Below are 25,313 nucleotides of genomic sequence, written 5' to 3'. Positions count from 1 at the left end.
ATATTTAGTATTAAATCTACATTCATTAAATATTCTCTATTAATGCAAGGAGTTACAAAAGGTAGCATATTTTGCTCCATCTAGCTTCAGGTGGGTCTAGAAAATTTTATTACAGCGGGATCTAACATCAAAATAGATGAAAACAGAATCCATATAAAAGAAAGCTCCACATAGCAAAATTGAAAATGTCACAGGCTCCGTTACTGATACATTATTCTGTCTTTTACCGGTAAGTTTAATACCTTAGTACATAATCATCAATTTGAAATTCATCTTCAAAGGAATTTTTCTGCACACTGTACCATAACTTTTTAACTATTTAAATTTTTGAAAAAGTAAAAAAAGTCAAGAAAACAAAGTTTGGTAAATGACATAGCTCTTTATTTTATTTTTCATGTATAAATAAACATGATTATCCACAGTTATTCAATAACATTTTTCTAACATGGAACAATAATACTCAGAAATGACAAAACAAGACATGGATTTATACAGAGTAACACTTACTATAAATACCAACAAGAATACAGAACTTAGAAATAACAATTTTAAAAACATGTACAGTAACTGTAAATTTTAACAAAGTTCATAATTATACAAATGTATATAACTAAAATTACTGCTCCAAGGCTGAGGTGTTTTATTGTTAATATTCAGAATTCACAGGATAAAAAATAATTCATTAAGAATTTTCACCATGAAATAACAGGGATTCTCTCCATAAAATATAATTTCAGTACTCAAAATCACCAGATAGAATTAGAAAAAAATAAGTATTATCATTATCGTAATTGAAACCCCACATTCATTTGTGCAACAGAATTAAAATCCATCTTGTTATTCAAAATAACCGTGACTTTTTTGCCAATCTTCTACAGCAGAATTTATTGATTATCACGTAATCAATGTTGGATGAAATTACTGACAATTCACAGAATACTGGAAAATTTCATGCACACTCAACATTAAAGTCATATTCAGTTATGAGAAGATGTGGTAAAATCTCATTTCCACTCTACAAAATTCATGCATTTAGCCTAAATGATAGTAAAACTGTAATTTACAGGTTGTAATAATCTACACATTTAAGTGTGCATAAAAATTAACTGATATTAACTGATAGGTAGGATATCAAATGAAAAACACTGTAAAAATCTTAGATTTCTTAATAAACCCGTGCAGTGAGTGCAAAGAGCTGCCCAAAATAGCATTTACTAGAATGGCCAATGTCCTGGCTTAGATACCCCAACACACCACTTTATCTGTGCAGGGTATTTTGAAGTTTCCTGTCGATATTATCATACTGACATAAAGTTATGCTCCAGGCAAAATCAAAATAAGTACAATAATAAAAGACAATGCTTACAGAAGTATGCAAAACAAAATGATGGTTCTTAGGCAATACATTGTTTCTCTATACGGTGTAAACAACAATGAGATTTTGAGTCAATAACTTTTTTTCAAGCAAATAAACATAATTAACATTATTATTGTTGTAACCATACAAGCAAGGTTGAATTCCTTTACGCATATCATACATAGGCTTCTGGGATCTCAGCTTGTTTTTTCTTAATCATATTTTCAATATTGTGCCTATTTTACTCACTTTAACTGAGCTGTTTCACTGTTTACCCCCATTGCAAAGCAATACTGATGGCATGTCCATCTTTAAACACTTTTTGAATAATGTAATATAAACACGCAAAATTGTACCCAATCTGTTACATACTGCTTGAATTGCCTAAAAACTTCAGAAGGCAATAGCTTATTTATAAAGGAGAGAAATTCACATGTGCGGGGAGATTGGCCAATCAACTGCCAAGTTGCTTCAAGTATAACCACTCCAAACTATGTGTGTACGGTTAGAATAAATGTAAGTTTTAACACATTTGTAAAATACATTGTTTTTGTTATTTAAAAATAATCAATTTATCAAAAGTAAAGATGGAATTTTAAACTTTATTTATAACAGTGTCAGCAAGTATCCGCAAAGAAAATGTTGTCACCAAGGTCTAATGATAAAATATGTCAAAGTCAATTTTCCAATTAACCTTGCTAATATGGTCATCATTAACCTTCAAATTAGAAAACAGGTTAAATAAAGAATGACAGAGTATCCTCTGACTTCAATATCAATAAACTGTAACTTGATACAGCTCTACGATTTAATGATCACTTCATGTAACAACATGTCATACATAAACAGTTATTTGGTTTCCATGGCAACAACAAGCTTTCTCTTAATTGATAGTAAAACATGAGAAGACTGTCTGCCTATATAAAGAGGTCAATGGTTATGTATAGATTTATTAACTCTCCGTATTATCATTCTGTATCAGATTTGCCTTGCTTTATTTGTGGCACTGTCCACTGTTAATATAAAGAATATAAAAACACAAAAAATGAGTAACAAACAATATAATGTTAGGTCAGACTGAATGATTTGACAGAATGTAAAAATACTGGCTTGGCTTAAAACTAGTGCTTTTAGTTTATACAGAATTTATCAAGTTTGTGTTGGAAGCTATCAGCTTATAGACACATTATCTGATCCATTCCTGTAGCCAATTAGTACTAAGCAATGCGTGTAAAGTTTTTGTTTAAGGAAACAATAGATTGATCCTGACCAGATTTGAACCAAAAGTTAAATCGCTAGAAGTTTGATAATAGAAATAATCTAATTTGAGATTCTGCTAAAATAATAATATATGTACTGTCTAATCCAAATGATTGTAATTATATAAATCAATCAACTCTCTCAGACAGTATATATATCATCCTCTATAAAGGCAGATGAAACTAAGTCTTAGAAAGAACATGTATTATGACAACACCATTCATCACAAATCAATAAGATGCTCGGCTTTCTTTTGATGTGATCAAACACAATATATTGATGGATTTCTCATTTATTTATAACAAAGAGCATGTAGATATAATGTAAGTAATTTTTTACCCTCGTCTAAATCTATACAGGTGTCTAAAGCTCCTTTTGAGATATACATGGTATAATAATGTAAGATAAATGAAGTTTTGTAGCTAAGTAGGTAAGGGTTTAAATGATTTCCCTCAAGTGTAAAAAAAAATTTGTAAGTTTTATGTAAACATATCATAAGAGACAATTAATCAATTTAATCAATATTTGTACATTTTAAATACATGGCCACATTGCATGAAAATCATGCCTTTTGCTAGTGATATTAGTCTGGTTTGCCAAGAATCTATTCTAAGTTTGCTTGTAACCAAATCTGAGGAATCAGGAAAATAAAACTTCTAGATTATCTTTCCATCCATTACAATATATTCCCACTAATTACATAGTGTAAAACTATTGACTGTGTTAAAGCAGTATATTCAATAAAAAATCTAGCATATAACTAATTTAATAAAGTTATTCAATTTATGTAACCAACAAAATTGTACCTAATATAACTAATTGAAAAGTCCCAATTTATCTACAATACCCACAATATAAATATAAATTCAATTTATTTACTTGAAGGTTTAACTAAAAGCATATATGTTAAACTATTTGTAAGCTCAGATTTTTCTATGATATAGTTTATTCTGAAAAATAAAACAATCTAAGTTTTTTTTTTCTAAAGTTTTTCTTCAATAGCTGTATCCTGCAATAATATTTTCCAATTACAAAACCTTAAACGAGAATAAATTTATTTAAATGAATACAAATGGTTTTGTTTTTCTGCAATTTTTATGTTCATACTAACATGTTTAAAATAATATTTTCTTCATTACTTACAGTATAGGTTTTTCTAAAGGCACATATATGTTCTGAGCAATTATAAAATTTTAATCTAACTCGATATAATGATAATTGAATGTGTAGTAAAAATCCCTTGACTTTTGCTGGATATCTAACAAATAATATTGTCAATATGTTCTTTGACAATGAGCAGATTGGTAAAAATAAAAACCTTAAAATGACACCAACAAATTCTGACCATTCTATATACACAAACATTAACAATTATACAATCATATATTTCAACTATCATAAAGTAAGCAATGTTGATAATGGAAGCAAAACTAGACTACACACTACAAATGATGCTCAATGTTTCTACAAGCAGGCAAGATAAAATACAGATAGCATTTTTAAAATGCTTGTCCCATGTACAGACACACCCCGTATATAAACTTTTCTTTCTTTAAAATTTTCCAGTTAAATGTTCAAATGAAATAGTAATGTCTGTTGCTTATTTTACTATTTACTGCGCAATAAATATACTCTTATTAATCGAAAATTCTTGTGTCTAGTTTTAACACTTGATTGATTATTAAAAGTCACTCATATATTTCTTTTATCATTTTTTTTTTCTTATCCTAGAATTCAAAAATTATTCATTGTAAATAACTTATTAGAAAAAAGTCAAAACATATAGAATACTTTTTGACTAAGAAACCAAATGTAGTAAACAAATAATTCATACTTTGTTTCTTTTGTACAGGGTATAAAAATAATATTTCTAACGGTTTAACAAAATTTCTTAGTATATATATCTCTAAGCATTATACAGCATTTCTTTAATATTCAAATTATTGTAAAACTATAAGAGAATCTCTTTATTTCTGATTTCATAGTTTAACAGTAACAATGGTAAAACTTTGTGTCATCTGTATAAATGAAATATAATCACTGAAACAGTCCTACATTAACACATGACAGTTAATACTTATAGCCTATGATTCAACTTTACACTATTTTAACAACCAGTGATTGTACACTTCAAATGACTAAACAATTTCTGTAATACACTGATACAGGTAAAATGGTACATAAATGATGTTTAAGCCCCTGTTATACATGTATATGATCAGGAATTTTACAGTTTTCTTCACAAATTCTTCAATGCACAAAAATATAGATGAGACTAAAATGACTATGAAACAGATTCTCTCCATGACAATGTAAGCATGCATTAATAAATACAACACAAATTTATGTCTTCTTTAGTCAAATTTATAAAGTCCTGTACTGTCACACTAAAAAAGAATTTCATTTATACAAATCACAAATACGAATCTGATGACGGATTTTGTCAACAATTCAAGTCGTAGCGTCTGATACACTGTTTGTTCGTCATTTATAGAAATGAGAGTTCTACATCTACAGTTGCTATGGTAACCATGTATAACTATTGCCCCTCATGTGGATACTTGCAGCATTTGTGAAAAATGCTTCCATCCCAAAGTTTGAAGTACACCACAATATATTTAACACATTATAATCATTAAAATATAAACAGCTTACAATAATAATAGTTATATTTATGGACAATATATATATATATTAATTATTTCACCGGCTATAGTACACTCTGTAATATAGAGTCTTTGACCGCCATAATGAATATGAATTGTCAAATTTAAGAAGGTAAACTCCGCGGCCAGGGTAAGCGTGACTCCCGCAATAAACTTCCTCATGACAGTCTCGTCGATACACTGGAATGATTTCATCAACAGGAGGTCTATCATCTCTCTTATCGCCACCTTTTTCTACATCATTTGCCTTCCCTTCTGAAATATCACATAAATAACAATCTAAATAGTTTATCAAACACACTATTTTCAGAAGTGGGGCAATCCAATACAATCATTTTATACACCCTTAACAATATCATTTATCAGTTTTGCCTATCCTTTAAGAGAACTTATTTTATTCATTCCTTTATAATTTGATAATTAAAAATAAGCAAAATGAATTAAAAGAAAATTTACAAGCATTTGATATGTACAATATTCTAAGATAATTAGATTATACTGTATGTAAAATAAAGCTCAAAATTTAAGTATATACAAGAAAATATGAGGTTTTAATTTGCAACCAATTTCATTTAATTTCACTTCAGTATGTCTAGATTTTGAAAAAGCTATGAGTAAGGTATGTTTCTTGTACACACTGTCACACATACATAGTTGTACATGCACAAAAAATATGAGAAAGAAGTAATTTTGCAGTTGCTATGGATACTATAAACTATAACAACTATTTTTACCTTCTTCTTCAAGCTCTTCCTCATCACTAGATTCACTGACATGAACACTGACTGTATTACTTGGAGCTATAGTCCATTCAAAGAATACACCAAAACCTATGTCATAATAGTCTGTAGCAAACTCCCAAAATAAACATGAACCATCTTCATGGGTAGGAACACGAACCTGTCATACAGAAAATGAAAAACATGTAGATGGCCATGGAGAACATGGTTAAAATACAGACATGGTGAAAAACTATTTAAGATATGAAAATAAATAAATAAATTGTAAATAAAACTAAGTCTGCAATTAATATTATTTTTTTACAAACAATTTTTTATAATTACTTTTTATAAAATAAGTTAAACTAACTTATTTTTCCTTTTGTATAAAATAATATTACAACCTTCCTTGGTAGATTTATGGCAAATTCTTAATTTTATATAAACTCTTCATATGTTAAAAGTATTAATATTATGTGTACAAGTAATTTCAATTAAATGCACTTTAAGGAACCACAATTTTAATTTCATTGTGTCAAAAAGACGTAATAAATGAAATCATATGTTGACCAAGGACAAACTATTTCCACAATCAATCTATAATTTCTACATATCCTTAGAAACAATTAGTATTTATAGAATTTATCTAAACCTCTACATGAACTTAAAATATAACATAAATATTTTCCGTGAAAATCTTTAGGGTTATCAACCCTGTTTTAGAGTTATCTCAAAGTGAATTAGATTTTTTGTTCAGACAAGTCCTACATGTATGTAGCTATTAGTTTGATCAAAACATCTTTTAAATAGTTTTTAACAATCAATGTCTATAGAAATAACGATGCATCCAACAGCTGACATTCATCATTGTCTATGGTCTACTGATACAGATACAAATAAAAATAAGGCAGGGACAATTAAGACAATAATTACAAAATGTACTGTACACCAAAGGATAACCACACAACATATATAACAAATGCATTGCCTCTATCTGTTAATGTATGGATTTAAATTTTTTCAGTCTTTGCCCCACTTTTTCATCCAATGAGAAGGCCTAAATTTTAAAAATTTCTGACAGTCTATTTTTTTAATAAATTGTCTTTTAGCAGCCTTTATTTATGCATTTATTTAAACATTATGTCCATCTGGATAAACACAAACACTCCAAAAAGTAGATGAATGACTAAGTTTGACCCTTATAAGAAAACTTTGAAAAAGCTCCAGTAGATCCTATGTCTTTTTTTAAAGCTGTTTACAAAGCTTTTTTTTCTTTTATAAGTGTCCTATGAAGTAGACAAAAACAATTCTAGAACAGATGATTAATTAAATGACAGTGAAACAATAACATTTTAAGTTTTATTCAACGATAAAATGATTATTCCCATAAGTAACCTGTTTTGACAATCTTCATCAAATATTTATTCTCTAGAAAAGAATTTAGACGTTATGCTGGAACTTCAGGCAATTTCAAATACAACAGGCAAATGAGTTAACATGATAACTGAACTTAGGACTTACAGTTACAGTTTCTCCCGAGCCCACTTTTATCACAGAATCCTTGTCCTTTTTTAAAGACTCTTTAAATTCTTTAACATCTTTTCTTGTCCACATAGAGGCAGCCGCAATGGGAGGTAAATCATCTTCTACAACAACAACAAATATACTACATTCAACCATATATACTTTAGTTACAACACTCACTGCAATACTCAACATTCTACCAGGGATTGGATATCAAAATAAAATTACTAAATGAGTGCAATTGCACAGAGCTCTCTGTCATGTAATAGGGGTAATAACTGCAATTTCAAGATAATTAAAACCATATTAAAATCAAAAGCTTAAGTATTAAGAAGTCACATCAACATTTGATTTGATCCTTTTCTAATTTTGATTGCTCAGTTCTGTTTTTATCTATTATAAAAAGCTATAAATACTTCCAATAACACAAGAGAAAATATTCTTGTTTAGTTTTTACCTTTGCAATCAAAACATTTTATTCTTTTTTTATCATAATATAATCTATAAATACATGTACAATGTGATGAAAAACAAATCTCTTCATCTTTTGAATTCATTTAATTACAGTACCATTTATAGAAATGAGACTTAATTACAAACTTGGTAATGACAGAGAGTTATATACAATTGCTATAAGCTACAAAATATCTTTCTATTTCATCCTCAGATCTCCCCTATTTATATCAACATAACAAATAAGTTCTGATTTCCTAGCACTAAAATCAAGACAAACCCCTATGGGGATAGCACCGTGTTTCAGTTAAAGAGAAAATACTGTACCATTAATACTTAAGTGGGTTGTATTTCTCCAGAAACACACCACAAGAAACAAATAACCTTATGGGTACAAACTTCTTTAGCACATCATAAGTTTTGAATAGACATTTGCCAGAGATCAATCAGTCTGACCTTATAATAATAAACTGTATAGAAGTGAAAGTTGTATGTAGCAATCTGTAAATTATATGACCAAAACGTGACAATCAAAGTCTACAGACTGAGACATTACAGTATAACTAGACCTTAAAGTCAAACTTGTGAATAAAACATTCCAAGTGAATTAACTTGTGTTCCTATATAGATGTGTAAATGTTTGTTTGGTTAGGTATAGAGCCAATTTGTTACAATTTGTCTGATTTTTTTCAGACGTCTATCACAAGACAGTTATATATTGAAAGTCTCGTTTCTCTACCAGTAATGACCAATTTTCCCCCCAGCTATTGCTAACTTTTCCATGTACACCATTTAAAGATGTGATGAAGGACGAATAGTGCTACGCAAATTGTCTTTGACCAGACATTGAAGAGGACATGTCAGAGGGTCTAATAAACCAACAGCAATTATACAGAATTTTCTTGTCTTTTTGTACACATATTTGCTTTTTTTACAAATAAAGGGTTCTGAGAATGAAATGGAAAAATATCATTATGTAGGTACAATATATACAACAGACATAATTAACAGCCCATGCATGACTCACAGTGGCTGTTGCTAGGGAACCAATATGAATCATATTATCCTTATTTCTCCTCATATCATCTTTAAATTCATTAATTTCCTTAGTTACCCACATTCTGGCTGGCTCAATCTTTGGCAGGCTCAAGGTCGCAAGAGCTGAAATTAGCTGGTTATCATTTATATGATAAACGGGAAAAAACATTTTTTAAATCTTAAAAACTACAATTGTCCATCAAGTGAACAAATTATCTTAAATTATGACTATGACAGTGTAAAACAAGAGCCATCACCTAGCGGGGGACATGTTTGAGTTTTTCTTATTTCTAAAATCAAACACATCAAAGAAGAATATTATAGCAAAGAGTAATCCTACAATACAAAATATTTTTGGTAACAAACAAAATTCAAATTTCATATTTGACCTTGATGGTCAATGTCATTTAAAGGTCAAGGTCAGATCTGAATTAATCAGAATGTCTTAAAAATAATTAAAAATGTCCATTTCAATTAAAAAAGGACAGTAAATATTGAAGAAAGAACAAAAGCTGTCAGTAAGACTATTCTCAGTGCTTGATAGTAAAAAAAGAGAATAAGGCCATAATTCTGTCAAAATCTAAATAAGAGATATGGACCTTGGATACTGACCTCATATTATGCTCTCAATAAGTGTGTAAAGTTTCAACCCATACCCTTTAGTAGTTTTGGACATACCAACTTGCATGCAAAAACTTAAAGTGTGACACAGACGCTTGGGTGAGTACAATATCTCTCCCTATGTTTTAAATAATCAAGCTAAAAACTATATTTCTTTAAATTAAAGCAATAAAGACTGAAGACCAAGCTATATTGTTGATATGTTATCAAAGGCCAGTTTCTGCTGACATTACTTATTTTAAATATAACTGCTTTATTCCACCACATATCAGTGACATTTTAAAGCCGCTGCTGATTACATTCAGCGCAATAGCAAAGAAAATTGTCTGAGTAAGCAAAATCTATCTTCAAGTGAACTTCCTGGTTCATTAATTATAGAAATATTTATGTGGCATGTCATCATTTCAATTTAACATCAGATATGACAATATGTTCCCCTCCAGCAAGCTTCAATCCTTCAATATTCGTACCAATGGTAGAAAGCCATCCATAAAAAACCGTGTTGTTTCCATATATAACAGACATTATTTTGATGCCTGTCAGCTTATAATTTTAGTCAAAGTTCTACAAGTAACGTGCTTTATTTTATCTGTATATTTATATCTACAATGTCAGCAATGAGACTACTTTAAAACGACCTCTTGTATAAGCTAGAATTTAGTCTATAATCATTTAAATTTGTGTTGATTTTCAACAATATTCAATAACCTATCTCTTCTGTATGACATTACTTTAATTGTATTACTATGCCATATGATATCAAAATGCTCAAAAACATATCTGTCACTGTTTCTTGTCAGTTACCAATTTGTCAAAAAGGTTTACAAATTGTCTCAGTTATGGAAAGAGAAACTGCTAAAGTAAAGCGACATATCATTGGTAATTGATGAAGATGAAAAATATTCAACTCAAGATACATTAATGCGAGTTATTAGGGGGAAAATGGTGTGTAATTTTCCAAGCAGGATTATGGACCTTAATTGTATTAACAGAAAGTATGTATTGTATGAAGCCAATTGGTACTAATATAAGTTAAGATAGAACTTACTGGCCTGTATCAGTAGATATTCTTCAGTAAAGAATCATTGGCACTCGTAGAAATTTTCATGCATCAAATCAAATAAAAGATGCCAAACTTTGTATTGCTAAATACAAGTCTATAGTATGACGCCATTGGTAAAGGAAGAATTCAACTTAACCATAAAAATAATATCAGTGCTAAAAAAAGGAAATAATTTATGAAAAATGAATAACACAGTTTTATAACTTGCCCAGACCATGAACATTCTATAACTTTTTAAGTGAATTATGAAGTCATTGGTACAGATAGAACTTAAAGTAAATTCATTTGCATGAATAACCTTGTATGGATGGATGGAGAGAGACAGTTACAATGCATGCCTGGTGACCATTAAAATATTCCTTCACTATAGTCTGAGATATCTGAATTTCTACATTTAATGTTATCACTTTATATATGGCACTTTGCTCCCTGTGTTCTCGTTATATAATACACTGTCTTTACATTCTGATTAGGAGGCATCAAAACAGTATTGTCTAGAGACGACCATTTACGAGATCAAATATGCGTGATTTAATGTAAGTGGGCAATCTGTTGATGAAGAAATCTCAGCACGCTGATCATTTCATTGAATATCTGATTGACATTCTGGTCCGTTAGTGAGATACCGAGACCTTCACCACTGATTATCATACTGAGACAGAATTTCCTTTTTTTTATTTTAGGCTTGGAAGAATTATTGCTTTAATTATCATCTCTTTTGTCTGGTTCAGATGGGGCCTTCTTTCAAGCTGTATGACCAATTTGTTTTTACTAATGGCTGTTATAAATAAACAGGCAATAATGGTTTGTCTTAGTGAAGGAATCACAAACTATAAATCTCAAGGATATGATTATATCCAAGTGTTTACAAGGACATGATCAGATGCTGACAAAGATATCTAGTTGTTTACAAAATATAAATTTTTACAAGATATATAGTTTCTTTTTTTACATGTCGATAATCAAATGTTTACATAGATGTAACCGAATTTTTCACAAGTACTTAACCTGATGTTGCATATAACCTTATGTTTATAATTATATAACCTGATGTTTACAAGGATATTACCAGATGTTAACAAGGAAAATCAGATGTTATGAAGGATATAACCAGATGTTTACAATGATGTAACTAGATGTTTACAAGAATATAACCAGATGTTTACAAGGATATAACCAGATGTTTACAATGATATAAACAGATGTTTACAAGAATATAACCAGATGTTTTCAAGAATATAACCAGATGTTTACAAGGATATAACCAGATGTTTACAATGATATAAACAGCTGTTTACAAGAATATAACCAGATGTTTACAATGATATAAACAGCTGTTTACAAGGATATAACCAGATATTTACAAGAATATAACCAGATGTTTACAAGGATATAACCTGATGTTCATAAGGATATAACCAGATATTTACAAGGATATAACCAGATGTTTACAAGGATACAACCTGATGTTCATAAGGATATAACCAGATATTTACAAGGATATAAACAGATGTTTACAATTATATAACCAGAATACGATGTTTGCAAAAATATAACCAGATATTTACAAGGATATAACTAAATATTCATAAGCATATAACCAGATCTTTACAATGATATAACCAGATGTTTATAAGCATATAACCAGATGTTTACAAGACTATATTAACTAGATGTTTACAATGATATAACCTGATGTTCATAAGGATATAACCAAACATTTACAAGAATATAACCAGATATTTACAAGGATATAACCAGGTATTTACAAGGATATAACCTGATATTTACAAGGATATAAACAGATGTTTACAATTATATAACCAGAATATGATGTTTGCAAGAATATAACCAGATATTTACAAGGATATAACTAGATATTCATAAGCATATAACCAGATCTTTACAATGATATAACCAGATGTTTATAAGCATATAACCAGATGTTTACAAGACTATATTAACCAGATGTTTACAATGATATAACCTGATGTTCATAAGGATATAACCAAACATTTACAAGAATATAACCAGATATTTACAAGGATATAACCAGGTATTTACAAGGATATAACCTGATATTTACAAGGATATAAACAGATGTTTACAATTATATAACCAGAATATGATGTTTGCAAGAATATAACCAGATATTTACAAGGATATAACTAGATATTCATAAGCATATAACCAGATCTTTACAATGATATAACCAAATGTTTACAAGCATATAACCAGATGTTTACAAGACTATATTAACCAGATATTTACAAGGATATAACCAGAATTTCACAAGCATATAACCAGACATTTAGAAGGATATAACCAGATGTTTTCAAGGATATAACCTGATAATTATTTACAAGCATATAACCAGATATTTAGAAGGATATAACCTTAAGTTTACAAGGATATAACCAGATGTTTACATAGGCATAACAAGAAATTTGCATGGACATTCCCAGATTTTTAAAACAAATATAAGCAATTGTTTTAAGTGATGAATTCAGATGTTTACAAGGATATAACCAAAGTTTATGATAAAATATATGTATGTCTACTATGATAAAGCATTTTGAGATGTCTTGCAGATTATATCTAAATGTTTATTACCAAAAACAAGAAGATAGGCATAAAGTTGGATATTAAGTTTCTTCTCTACTTTATTCTGGTGTTTGAGTAAAGAGTGGAATGGAAAGAGAGTTATCTTACTTAACTGTCTATATTTTCAAACCCTGGAAAAATATCTAAAATATGTTTTCATGTTCTTTTTTATATTGCCTTTTACAATGACAGTATTAATGATAATCCATTAAGATATCCAGTGTTGCCAAAAATTATTTTCAGTGTTTTTTGTTGTTTTTTTTCACCTCAAATACAATTGTTTTTAATAAAAAAAAATACCTTCTTCTGCTTCCTTAGTGTCATCTGTATTGTTTTCTGAATTCTCTGTCTTAACTGGGGGTGGGAGTGGACCATTTTGAAGGAGGGGTGTAGCAGTTATGGTGGTTTGTATATTTGATGGTGGAGCCTGTCCATTAGTTTGTGGCGGGTTGGTTTCAGCCTGCTCCCCCTTCTGTGCGGCTTGCATGGCCTGTAACTGCTGATACTGTTGTTGCTGATGAAGCAGCTGCTGCTGATAGACTTGTTGCATGTACTGCTGGAAATGTTGCTCTTGTAACTGACCTATCAACTCCTCTTGCTGTAAATAAACACACAAGAAAATAGTTATCATCATTATGAGTTATCTGTATAACAAGGGCCGGTTGAACTGGGTGATGCACCCCGACTAGGTTTTGGACACAGAAAAGTATATCTTTTGTAGTTTAAGAGTTATGTCCCAGACAATGTTCAAAGTGTTCAAGGCAGAGTTACTGTTCTTTGCACTGCACTTCTACTCAATGAGATCTATCAACCGACTTGCATTCATTGCTTTTCTTCAACTGAATAACAAGAATGTCAGACCAAAAGCATTGACTGAACCTTAGTTGCCATTCTGAGTACACTGGCTAATTAATATGATAATATTAAGGCTACCTAATGTATAACATTGGCCAATAGCTCAAAGTTAGCTATATTTGTCACTTCAATCATCTAAGAAGAAAAAAATGATGAAAGGGCTCTTGAAAGATTTTGTGGAAAATCAACAATGGCAGACTTTGTTTAACAGAGTTTCATCATGAGTGACAATCAAAAGTGTGATGCATCTCCCATCCCTACGTCCAGTTATAGCAGTATTTAAATCATGAGAAGAAATTTGTTTAAGGTGCTACTGGTTACAGTGAAGCTCAATTGCTTTAAAATGATAAGAAGAGTGGCTAAATGTCCTAATGTTTTAACAACTTATGGCATTGTCTCACATAATTGCAGATTTGTAGAGCTCTTTCCTAAAACATTACTATAGATCAATTAGTTCAATATAATAACTTTCTTTGGACAAATAAACTAGTAGAAATTATCAAGTCATGGCATGATTGATTCAGCTTGTATCATATATAAACTTCTATTGTGATATATTATTCACTACACCAGTATTCTAAATCATTATCCTGTGTACCATTCCTGTATGTCCCCAGTTATATCATAAACCACAGTACAATTTATTTCCATTAACTAACCTTTAATCAGATTTATACACTAATACATGTTAAAAAGCAATTACAGTTATAAATATGCTTAAATGGCCATTAATTTTATCATAAATAGCACTTCAAACATACCACAGCATAATATTACATTAATGGTGCTCATGGAGTCATGCTGTTTTAGATAATTAGAATTGGTACAAACAAGTTCTCCTTTCTTTAATTTTATTTCGTTAAAGTTTTGACAATTTAACTGCGACTTATCATAGGTCACGGATACTATTAAACTCTTCTTTTAACAAAAATAGATTTATAAATTATAATTCTATTACGCTTTTACCTTAATATGCCAGTTATATTTATAGAAATATTTGTATCAGATTGAAAAATATTTATAATTATATAACATATAGACAAATAAAATAAACTGAAAACCAGAAGAAAACAAAATTTAATTACCCTGCAATACCATCTAAACCCTTAGCACCAGTTATTAAATGCATTCCTATAAAACAGGTCTCTGGATGGTAACAACATATCAAATATCTTAGATATTAACCAATAAATGAGAACTGGTGTGAATGGAGGTAGAAACTACTAACTTTGAGGAATCACAGTAAGTTTTGTTTACATGTATCTGAACACCACATTAAAGACTGTAACATACTATTCCTGCCATTAGCACCAGAAACATTGGTAAATGTAAAGATAAAACTAGAAATGTGTCCATAGGACACGGATGCCCCCACACGCCACAGTTCTGTCAATCTTATGGAAGTTTAAGCAAAATCTGCCATCCGGTTTAAGAGGAGTTGCGTTCACAAAATTTCTTTATGGTATATAGTGAAAAAATTAACAAAGGGCCATAATTCTGTTAAATTTGATCGCAGCAAAAATTCCTTCCTTTACTACCATCTACACATTAAGGTTGTTCTTCCCTGTAAGTTTAAGCAAAATCTGCCATCCGGTTTAAGAGGAGTTGCGTTCACAAAATTTCTTTATGGTATATAGTGAAAAAATTAACAAAGGCCATAATTCTCTTAAATTTGATCGCAGCAAAAATTCCTTCCTTTACTGCCATCTACACATTAAGGTTGTTCTTCCCTGTAAGTTTAAGCAAAATCTGCCATCCAGTTTAAGAGGAGTTGCGTTCACAAAATTTCTATATGGTATATAGTGAAAAAATCAAAAAAGGGCCATAATTCTCTTAAATTTGGTCGCAGCAAAAATTCCTTCCTTTACTACCATCTACACATTAAGGTTGTTCTTCCCAGTAAGTTTAAGCAAAATCTTCCATCCGGTTTAAGAGGAGTTGCGTTCACAAAATTTCTACATAGTATATAGTGAAAAAATCAACAAAGGGCCATAATTCTGTTAAATTTTTGAATTTTCGCTGCGACCAAATTTAACAGAATTGGTTTATACAGAATTTATTTTTGCACAATCGAACTAAAGTAAATTCTGTATAAACCAATTCTGTTAAATTTGGTCGCAGCGAAAATTCTTTCCTTTACTACCATCTACACATTAAGGTTGTTCATCCCTGTAAGTTTAAGCAAAATCTGCCATCCGGTTTAAGAGGAGTTGCGTTCACAAGATTTCGGGACGTACGGACGGACGTTCTTACATTTGTATTCTTGTTGGGTATTTTACTGTGTAAAAAAGGTACCCAACACTCAAAGAAAATACCCAACAATACATACGGAGTGAGTAGGATTGGTAGTTGTTGGGTATTCAGTACCAACATATACCCTCTCGTGAGTGCGGACAGACGTACAGACGGACGGACAAGTGCAACGCTATATGCTCCCACTTTGTGGGGGCATAATTATTGAAAGGTCTGTATTTTACAATATCTCTTTCCAAGGAATAAAAGATCTAACCACTGTGATTCAATGGTAAGTTACATCAAGTTAAATGTCTTTCTGAGAACCAATATTTCTTACACTTCAAACATTTCATCATTTATCTTTATGTACTTTAATATAGAAATTGTGAAATACCTTCATTTGTGACAAAAAGCAAAGTCATGTATCAGAATTTAAATCATGAGCTTTATTTCCCTGGGGAGAAAAAGCTTAATCAGTGTTGCGAAATACTTCAAAGGACATTGCTTGACTACAATCATCATCTACTACATTAGAAATGGAATATTTCCATTACATAAAAATGTTAGTGTGTTTAAATATACATGGTAATGTTTAAACTTTGCTTTGGATCTGCTGCAGCTGATATTGATCTAAACTCCAAGGGAACGACATCAGTACTGATATATTGAATTTAAAACTTTTTCAAATATGTTGAAAATATGTTACAACAATTTAAGCAATGCAATTCAAACTGTTGCAGAACATCTGTATCTGTATGAATATGTCAGTTAATTGATGAACCTGAGAGGTTAGTCAACTTGTTTTATTTACTCAGGCTCACTGCATGATCCTCATCAAATTTAACTTGAATCTGACAGTTCATTTAAACTGTTTCAAGTCCTTTTATTAATTAACCTTTTACCCCATGAGCATATTGCGAAAAAATGGCCGTTTTCATTGAAAAGCCTCCTGTAACAAGTTCAAACTGCTATAAAACTATGAAAAATGCTTCAATACTAATGAAACTTGGCACAAATGTTGACTACACCATAGCCTCTGTAACAGCATGCTCAATGGTAAATTTCCTGTTACCATGGCAATGGGGGGACGTCTCAAAATTGCCAAAAATCACTATTTTGGATTGTTTTTTTCCATCAAAACTGATTTCAAAGTGATGCAACTTCTCAATGAATTGAGATAGAGTAAAAGGCTTTTCAGCGTCTTTTACTAGTTACCTTAAGATCGACCTGAGGCAATTTTAAGCCTGTCACATGTCCAAAATTTTCTTTTGCACATCATAAATATGTTAATATTTCTGAATTTCAAATAATTTTTAATATCAGCATTATGTTGACCATTATAAAAAGAATATCAGTTCTAATCAATAATTAACAAATAAATTTGTTCTACGCTACGTAAACAAGATATGTTTGTAAAACATGTATGCCCCCTATCAGCAGCCAATTAGTCATGTGATAAGGTTATTATGCATGACGTCTGACCCAGTGATCAAACAATTAATAAGGGTTATAAAGTATCTACTGGTCATGACCTTGACCTTTGACCCCTTGACCCAAAACTCAATAGGGGTCATCTGCTGGTCACGACCAATCATCATACAAAGTTTGAAGTTCCTAGGCCTAGGCGTTTTTAGTAAATTGATCAGAAACCGTTTTTACCTACAAGGTCAATGTGACCTTGACCTTTGACCCCTTGACCCCAAAATCAATAGGGTCATCTGCTGGTCATGACCAATCACCATGCCAAGTTTGAAAGTTCTTAGGCCTAAGGGTTCTCTTATTATTGATCGGAAACCGTTTTAACATACAAGGTCAATGTGACCTTGACCTTTGACCCCAAAATCAATAGGGGTCATCTGCTGGTCATGACCAATCACCATGCCAAGTTTGAAGTTTCTAGGCCGAAGCGTTCTTTAGTTATTGATCAGAAACCGTTTTTTACTTACAAGGTCAATGTGACCTTGACCTTTGACCCCTTGATCCCAAAATAAATAGGAAGTAATCTGCTGGTCATGACTAATCACCATACCAAGTTTGAAGTTCCTAGGCCTAAGCGTTCTTGAGTTATTGATCAGAAACCGTTTTTTACTTAAAAGGTCAATGTGACCTTGACCTTTGACCCCAAAATCAATAGGGGTCATCTGCTGGTCATGACCAATCACCATGCCAAGTTTGAAGTTTCTAGGCCGAAGCGTTCTTTAGTTATTGATCAGAAACTGTTTTTACTTACAAGGTCATTGTGACCTTGACCTTTGACCCCTTGATCCCAAAATCAATAGGAGTAATCTGCTGGTCATGACAAATCACCATACCAAGTTTGAAGTTCCTAGGCCTAAGCGTTCTTGAGTTATTGATCAGAAACCGTTTTTACTTAAAAGGTCAATGTGACCTTGACCTTTGACCCCTTCACCTAAAACTCAATAGGGGTCATCTGCTGGTCATGACCAATCATACACAAAGTTTGAAGTTCCTAGGCCTAAGCGTTTTTAGTTAATTGATCGGAAACCGTTTTTACCTACAAGGTCAATGTGACCGTGACCTTTGACCCCTTGACCCAAAATCAATAGGTCATCTGCTGGTCATGACCAATCACCATACCAAGTTTGAAGTTCCTAGGCATAAGGGTTCTTAAGTTATTGATCCGAAAGCATTTTTACCTACAAGGTCAATGTGACCTTTACCTTTGACCCCTAGACCCCAAAATCAATAGGGGTCATCTACTGATCATGACCAATCACCATCTCAAGTTTGAAGTCCCTAGGCCTAAGGGTTCTTTCATTATTGATCGGAAACCGTTTTTTACCTACAAGGTCAATGTGACCTTGACCTTTGACCCCTTAACGCCAAAATCAATAGGGGTCATCTGATTGGTCATAACCAATCACCATACCAAGTTTGAAGTTCCTAGGCCTAAGGGTTCTTTTGTTATTGATCAGAAACCGTTTTTAATTAAAAGGTCAATGTGACCTTGACCTTTGACCCCTTGACCCCAAAATCTATACGGGTCATTCTACTGATCATGACCAATCACCAATACCAAGTTTTGAAGTTCCTAGGCCTTAAGGTTCTTTACTTATTGATCGGAAACCGTTTTTACCTACAAGGTCAATGTGACCTTGACCTTTGACCCCTTGACCCCAAAATCAATAGGGGTCATCTACTGATCATGACCAATCACCATACCAAGTTTAATGTTCCTAAGCCTTAAGGTTCTTTAGGTATTGATCAGAAACCGTTTTTGCTTTTAAGGTCAATTTGACCTTGACCTTTGACCCCTGACCCCAAAATCAATAGGGGTCATCTACTGGTCATGACTAATCACCATACCAAGTTTGAAGTTCCTAGGCCTTAAGGTTCTTTAGTTATTGATCGCGGAAACTGTTTTTGCTTTCAAGGTCAATGTGACCTTGACCTTTGACCCCATTGACTCCAAAATCAATAGGGGTCATCTACTGGTCATGACCAATCACCATACCAAGTTTGAAAGTTCCTAGGCCTTAAGGTTCTTTAGTTATTGATCGGAAACCGTTTTTTGCTTTCAAGGTCAATGTGACCTTGACCTTTGACCCCTTGACCCCCAAAATCAATAGGGGTCAATCTACTGGTCATGACCAATCACCATTACCAAGTTTGAAGTTCCTAGGCCTTAAGGTTCTTTAGTTATTGATCAGAAACCGTTTTTTGCTTTCAAGGTCAATGCGACCTTGACCTTTGACCCCTTGACCCCAAAATCAATAGGGGTCATCTACTGGTCATGACCAATCACCATACCAAGTTTGAAGTTCCTTAGGCCTTAAGGTTCTTTAGTTATTGATCGGAAACCGTTTTTGCTTTCAAGGTCAATGTGACCTTGACCTTTGACCCCTTGACCCCAAAATCAATAGGGGTCATCTACTGGTCATGACCAATCACCATACCAAGTTTGAAGTTCCTAGGCCTAAGGGTTCTTTAGTTATCACTCGGAAACCATTTGGTCTACGGACCGACGGACCGACGGACAAAAAGTGCAAAGCAATATACCCCCTTTTTTTCAAAATGGGGGCATAATTACTATATGGTTATATATGGTAAGGGTGTTTGTAATCATTACAATATTAATTTTTATCTTGATAATAACCATGATTTACAATAATGTGTGCAAACAGTGTGGGGCATGTGGGCAATCATTTTATGATTAAAGCTACCAAAAATAGAAGTGAAATATTTTCTTCTGACATTTTAATCTGTTTAAGTAATTCATGTCAGAAAATAACAGAGAAAAATGTTTTTTCAACAACTCCCTTCCTGGTATCAGTTTAAGACAGGTTGTCAATCACTAATATGTAAAATATATTCACATATCAAGAAGTTTAGATATGTTTAAAAATTCCTATAGCAATGTTTAAAAATTCCTATCAGTAATTTTTCACCTGTAAAACCTATCTTTCCCCAACAAAATTAAAAATTTTGATAGGAGGAAAACAGATTACAAATATTTATACTGTTGAAAATTACATGGTCATCAGTTCATTCCATAATTTGGCTGAAAAATCACCTATTGGTCACTGTTGCTCTGTTTAACTGGGTTCATACCCTTTGCAAATACAAGAAAAACACAGTGGGACCAACAGTGAAGCTATATAAAATATAATATTTGCTATAGTCATAAGCATGATTTTATAATATTTTAATATTGTATACTTGCAGTATTTGTAATGGATGAATGTTTTACACTCCTACAGATTCTTTTTCAGCCTAGTATCTTAAAATATACTGTAGTTGGCACAAGGATTAATCAATTTTTAAATTTATGTTCCCCGGCTTTAATAATCACTTAGGCATCCATAAATCACAGACTATGATAGTATACAAATCCATTACTGTCAATTAACAAGCAGTTTTCATGATTTAACGGATCTAACAACCCTATATATATCTTACAATAGTAGAGGATTACATTGTCTGGCAGTATATGATCTATCTTTCTGACCATTAGATTATCTCACATAAAACTTTCAGGCAAGGATTTTTTATGTTATTACTAAAATACCATAAGGAAAAACGCATGACCCTTGGGGCTGGATTTTATTTTTACCTCAGGTCTATAATTTGAACAAATTTGGTAGAGGTCCGTTAAACAATGTTTTGATCATGCTAAATATTTAAGCCTTTGTGGTTTCTGAGAAGAAAGATATTTTAAGTTTTACTATGTATATATAAGGAAAACTAATGACCTTCCAGGATGGGGCCAAATTCAACCCAAAACAAACACGATAAAAGACCTACTGGACAATGTTTCATGCTCTTCCAAAAATTTCTTAGTCGAAAAAGGGGTATGTATATGCAAAAATGCAAATCAGAGTTGGGACTTGTGCCAATCATATAAGCTAATCACAGAAAAACAAGTGTGTGAAGTTTAAATCCATTCCCTTCAGTAGTTATGGAGATACCAGCTTACAAGAAAAAACTTAAAAGGGACATAAATATGCAAAAAAGCAAATTAGAGTTATGGGACTTGTGCCAATCATGTTAGATAATCACAGAGAACAAGTGTGTGAAGTTTCAATACATTCCCTTGAGAAGTTATGGAGATACCAGCATACACGCAAAAACTTAACATAGAATTTCTTAGTCGAAAAAGGGGTAATTATGCAAAAAAGAAAATCTGAGTTATGGGACTTGTGCCAATCAAGGCAATCATGTTAAATCACAGAGAACAAGTTTGTGAAGTTTCAATCCATTCCGTTCAGTAGTTACGGAGATACCAGATTACACATAAAAACTAATCACAGGGACGCTGACGCCGACAAATGGGTGACTGCATTAGCTCGAGTATTCTGTGAATAGTCCCGGTAATAAAAACTGTTTTCAGTAAAAAAGAATATTGTTTTCATTGATATGCTTATAGTTTAACTCTAACATTTAAGGCATTTTTATTGTATGTATGTATAATGTAAATGATGTCACATCAAAATATATGATCTGTCATGTAATACAAATTTTATGAAGTAACAAGAGGTAAAGGAATTTAAACTCTTGCTTAACCCTACAATACTTCTATCTGAACTTACAACAGCTCTAAAATTCTAAAATAAGACTACTTCATGATAACTGCATTTGTTTTGACATCTTCAAAATCAAGTTGCATCATTTCAAATTATAAAAGCTCATTCAAAATAATTGATTCTAGCATTAAATCCTGTATAAATCCATGTTCAAATCACAATCAAGTCAATTAAATGACACTTTGAGATCAGAATAGAATTGATCAACCATCTATTGATCTGAGGAAACATTTACTAGTGCCAAGACAAAACACCATTTCCATAATACAAAATGAGAAGATAAGTACAGGATTGGCAGGCTCCATGGTCTAACTGATCATAAACTCTACACACTGACAACTAATTTCGCCAATAAGCCTTTTAAAGTTAAAATGTGAATGATATGTAAGAGAATGTTATATATATTTAGTATATTATACATGTTTTGTTGTGCTTTTAAATATTGTGCTTATCACAGAGTCATGTTGAACCAATATGAATCAACATCATTTGTCTTAGATGCGAAGAACAAAGAAGCTTATTTTTAAAGTGGAGTGTACCAGTAAATACAATAACTGTAATATCTATGTAATATTTTTCTGTATTGCTCTTTAAATCAATTCATCTAATCAAGAACACAATGTAAGACTGGTAAATTGAAAAATAAATCATGAAATATTGTAACCATATCACCTCCATCCCCAGGGAATAGCAGGGGCATGGACTTTTGGATTTTCAAGAAACTGATTTTTAAAGTTTTATGAAATCCCCTCTAATATCATCCCTCATTGTGGCATTACTGGCATTACAATACAACCACACATTTACCAGGCTGTGGGAAGTAACCAAAACTAAAAGCTCACCTCTTTATCCTCTGCTATTCCTCACCTTTCCTTGGGGATGGGTGGGTCAAGGTTATAGTGGGCAATTTCTATAAGTTAATCCTCTTCAGCAGGGGAGTTTATAGATGACACTACATTATAAAAGGCCATAGAAATTGATGAATTCAAAATTAATAGGTCACCTTTGGGAGTTTATTAATTTTGAGGACATGACCTTTAACGGCAGGAATGGTGAATTGCTTGTGGTGAATGTCAGACATAATCCCCTTCGGACAAAATACCCTTCGCATACCCGGACATAATCCCCTTCGTGTTTTTACAAGGCTGGACAAAATCCCCTTCACTACCAATCCCCGGTACATACTCTTAAAGCTGGAAGGGGGGATGGACATACAATTATTTAAGTAACAAAATTCTGTATTTTTATTATCAAAATACAAGATGTTGTCTAAACAGATCAATAGGAACACATGTGTAAACTCAAATTACAAATCATCATATAAGTGTCATCAGGAAGTGTCAAATTCTGTAATGGTGGTTCTTGTATAGTTAAAATGCCACATGGTTTAAATCAACAGTTTTACTCCTAACATTACCATGGTGATATCATAAATACTGATAATTATACAAATATACAATGATTACATCTCATTCCATATATTCAGTTTTAAATGATGACAAAGAGGAAGAGTACACCCTTATATGTATTGACAGCTTGAAGACAGGCCCTTTGCTTTTAGCAGGGCTACCTCCCCTCCTCCATTGTTGTCACAGGTTATTGAATGTTTTATGTCTTATTGGTAACTGTATTGTAATATGTACTAATTTGGCTTATACTCTGTGAAAATTGCACAGAGGTAAATTATCACCAATTTGTGACTCTAAGTTAATCCTGTAAAGGCATGACTATAGACATGTCCAGGGTCCGTCATAGATAGTGAAAGCTACTTTTTGTATGGGCAGATGGACTCTTATTAAATATAGACTATACTGGTTGAGGACCACCAAAACCAGACAACCACCAAACCCAGACGGCCCCGAAAATGCTTAATTTAGTATTTTAGTTGTTTAGTGGTTGTCAGTCATTTTTTTATCAACAATAAATGAATGTTTCTTCTATAATTAAGTAAATAATCTTATTTCAACCTCCTTAAATGGTAATATTTCAATGTCTATTTCAAAAATGTTGACGTTGAAATTTGGGGGTCAAGAAAGCAATGCCTGACCTCATATACCAGCTATTATCATTTGCTAGTAAACAATAGAATATCCAAAACTTCAGCATTTGCTGCTGGAATATTGTTTATCATGTTGAAAATCACAAATCAAAACACCCAAGCTTTTATCTGAATGAAATCATTTCATGTACATATCTGTCCGGACACATGGTACTGTAGTGTAGACAATTTAGGTAATTTTGATACCCTGCTTGTAAGCCTCAGATATAAGTGTCAATGCAATCAGAAAAAAAATAAACTAGTTTTTTAGTTAGGAGAAAAACCTAGCTGAACTGTGTCAAATTTTTAGGTCTCTGTGTTAAAAATTATAAAATCTGTACGGAAAAATGTTCAAAAAGTGTCTGGTTGATGGTCCCCGACCAGTATACAACCTTACATACAATTATGTAATTCAAAAAGCATGATCCAAGTTTCAAGTGAATACAATCAGTAGTTTTAAGAAACATTAATGTTGCATGTAAAACTTAAACCATGTCAGAATTTTGAGTGACTTGTAATTATGATCCCAAAGGCATGTATTAAGTTTCATGTGAATACCTTGAACATAATACAAAACTTTACACTCAGAATTTTCTAAGTTCAAAAAGAGCCATAATTTGGTTAAAATCCACACTAGTGTTATGGGCCTTGCATATTGATTTTTAATTATGATCCCGAAGGTTCGTATCAAGGTTTGAGTGAATAACTTCAGTAGTTTTGAAGATTGAAGTTTTATGCAAAACTAACCAATAATTTTCCTTGTTCAAAAAGGGCCATAATTCTGCCAAACTACATGCTAGATTTATGGATCTTAGACTGCCTGACCTCCTATTATG

At 31.9% G+C, this 25,313-nt stretch overlaps 1 protein-coding gene across 3 annotated transcripts in view; it reads right to left on the bottom strand.

Annotated features, from left to right (window-relative positions):
- Nucleotides 1–359: 359 nt before the first annotated feature.
- The window catches only part of LOC132742822 (Golgi resident protein GCP60-like), a 38,312-nt gene continuing 13,358 nt past the window's right edge, over nt 360–25,313 (bottom strand). For 2 of the 3 annotated variants that reach the window (XM_060731311.1, XM_060731312.1), the window contains 4 exons: nt 13,606–13,903; nt 7,524–7,648; nt 6,018–6,183; nt 360–5,538 (listed from right to left, as the gene is read on the bottom strand). In XM_060731311.1, the coding sequence (XP_060587294.1) occupies nt 5,321–5,538; nt 6,018–6,183; nt 7,524–7,648; nt 13,606–13,903 (807 nt within the window). In that variant the 3' untranslated portion in view covers nt 360–5,320. Of the gene's footprint in view, nt 5,539–6,017; nt 6,184–7,523; nt 7,649–8,895; nt 9,141–13,605; nt 13,904–25,313 lie in introns of those variants that run through there. The other variant, XM_060731313.1, reaches the window with a different exon arrangement.

This window comes from Ruditapes philippinarum, unplaced genomic scaffold (assembly GCF_026571515.1).
Source record: "Ruditapes philippinarum isolate M1 unplaced genomic scaffold, ASM2657151v2 ctg57_1_1_1_1, whole genome shotgun sequence".
Taxonomy (NCBI): Eukaryota; Metazoa; Mollusca; class Bivalvia; order Venerida; family Veneridae; genus Ruditapes; species Ruditapes philippinarum.
The sequence above is the reverse complement of the archived record's forward strand: the minus strand, read 5'-3'. Positions and strand labels throughout refer to the sequence as shown.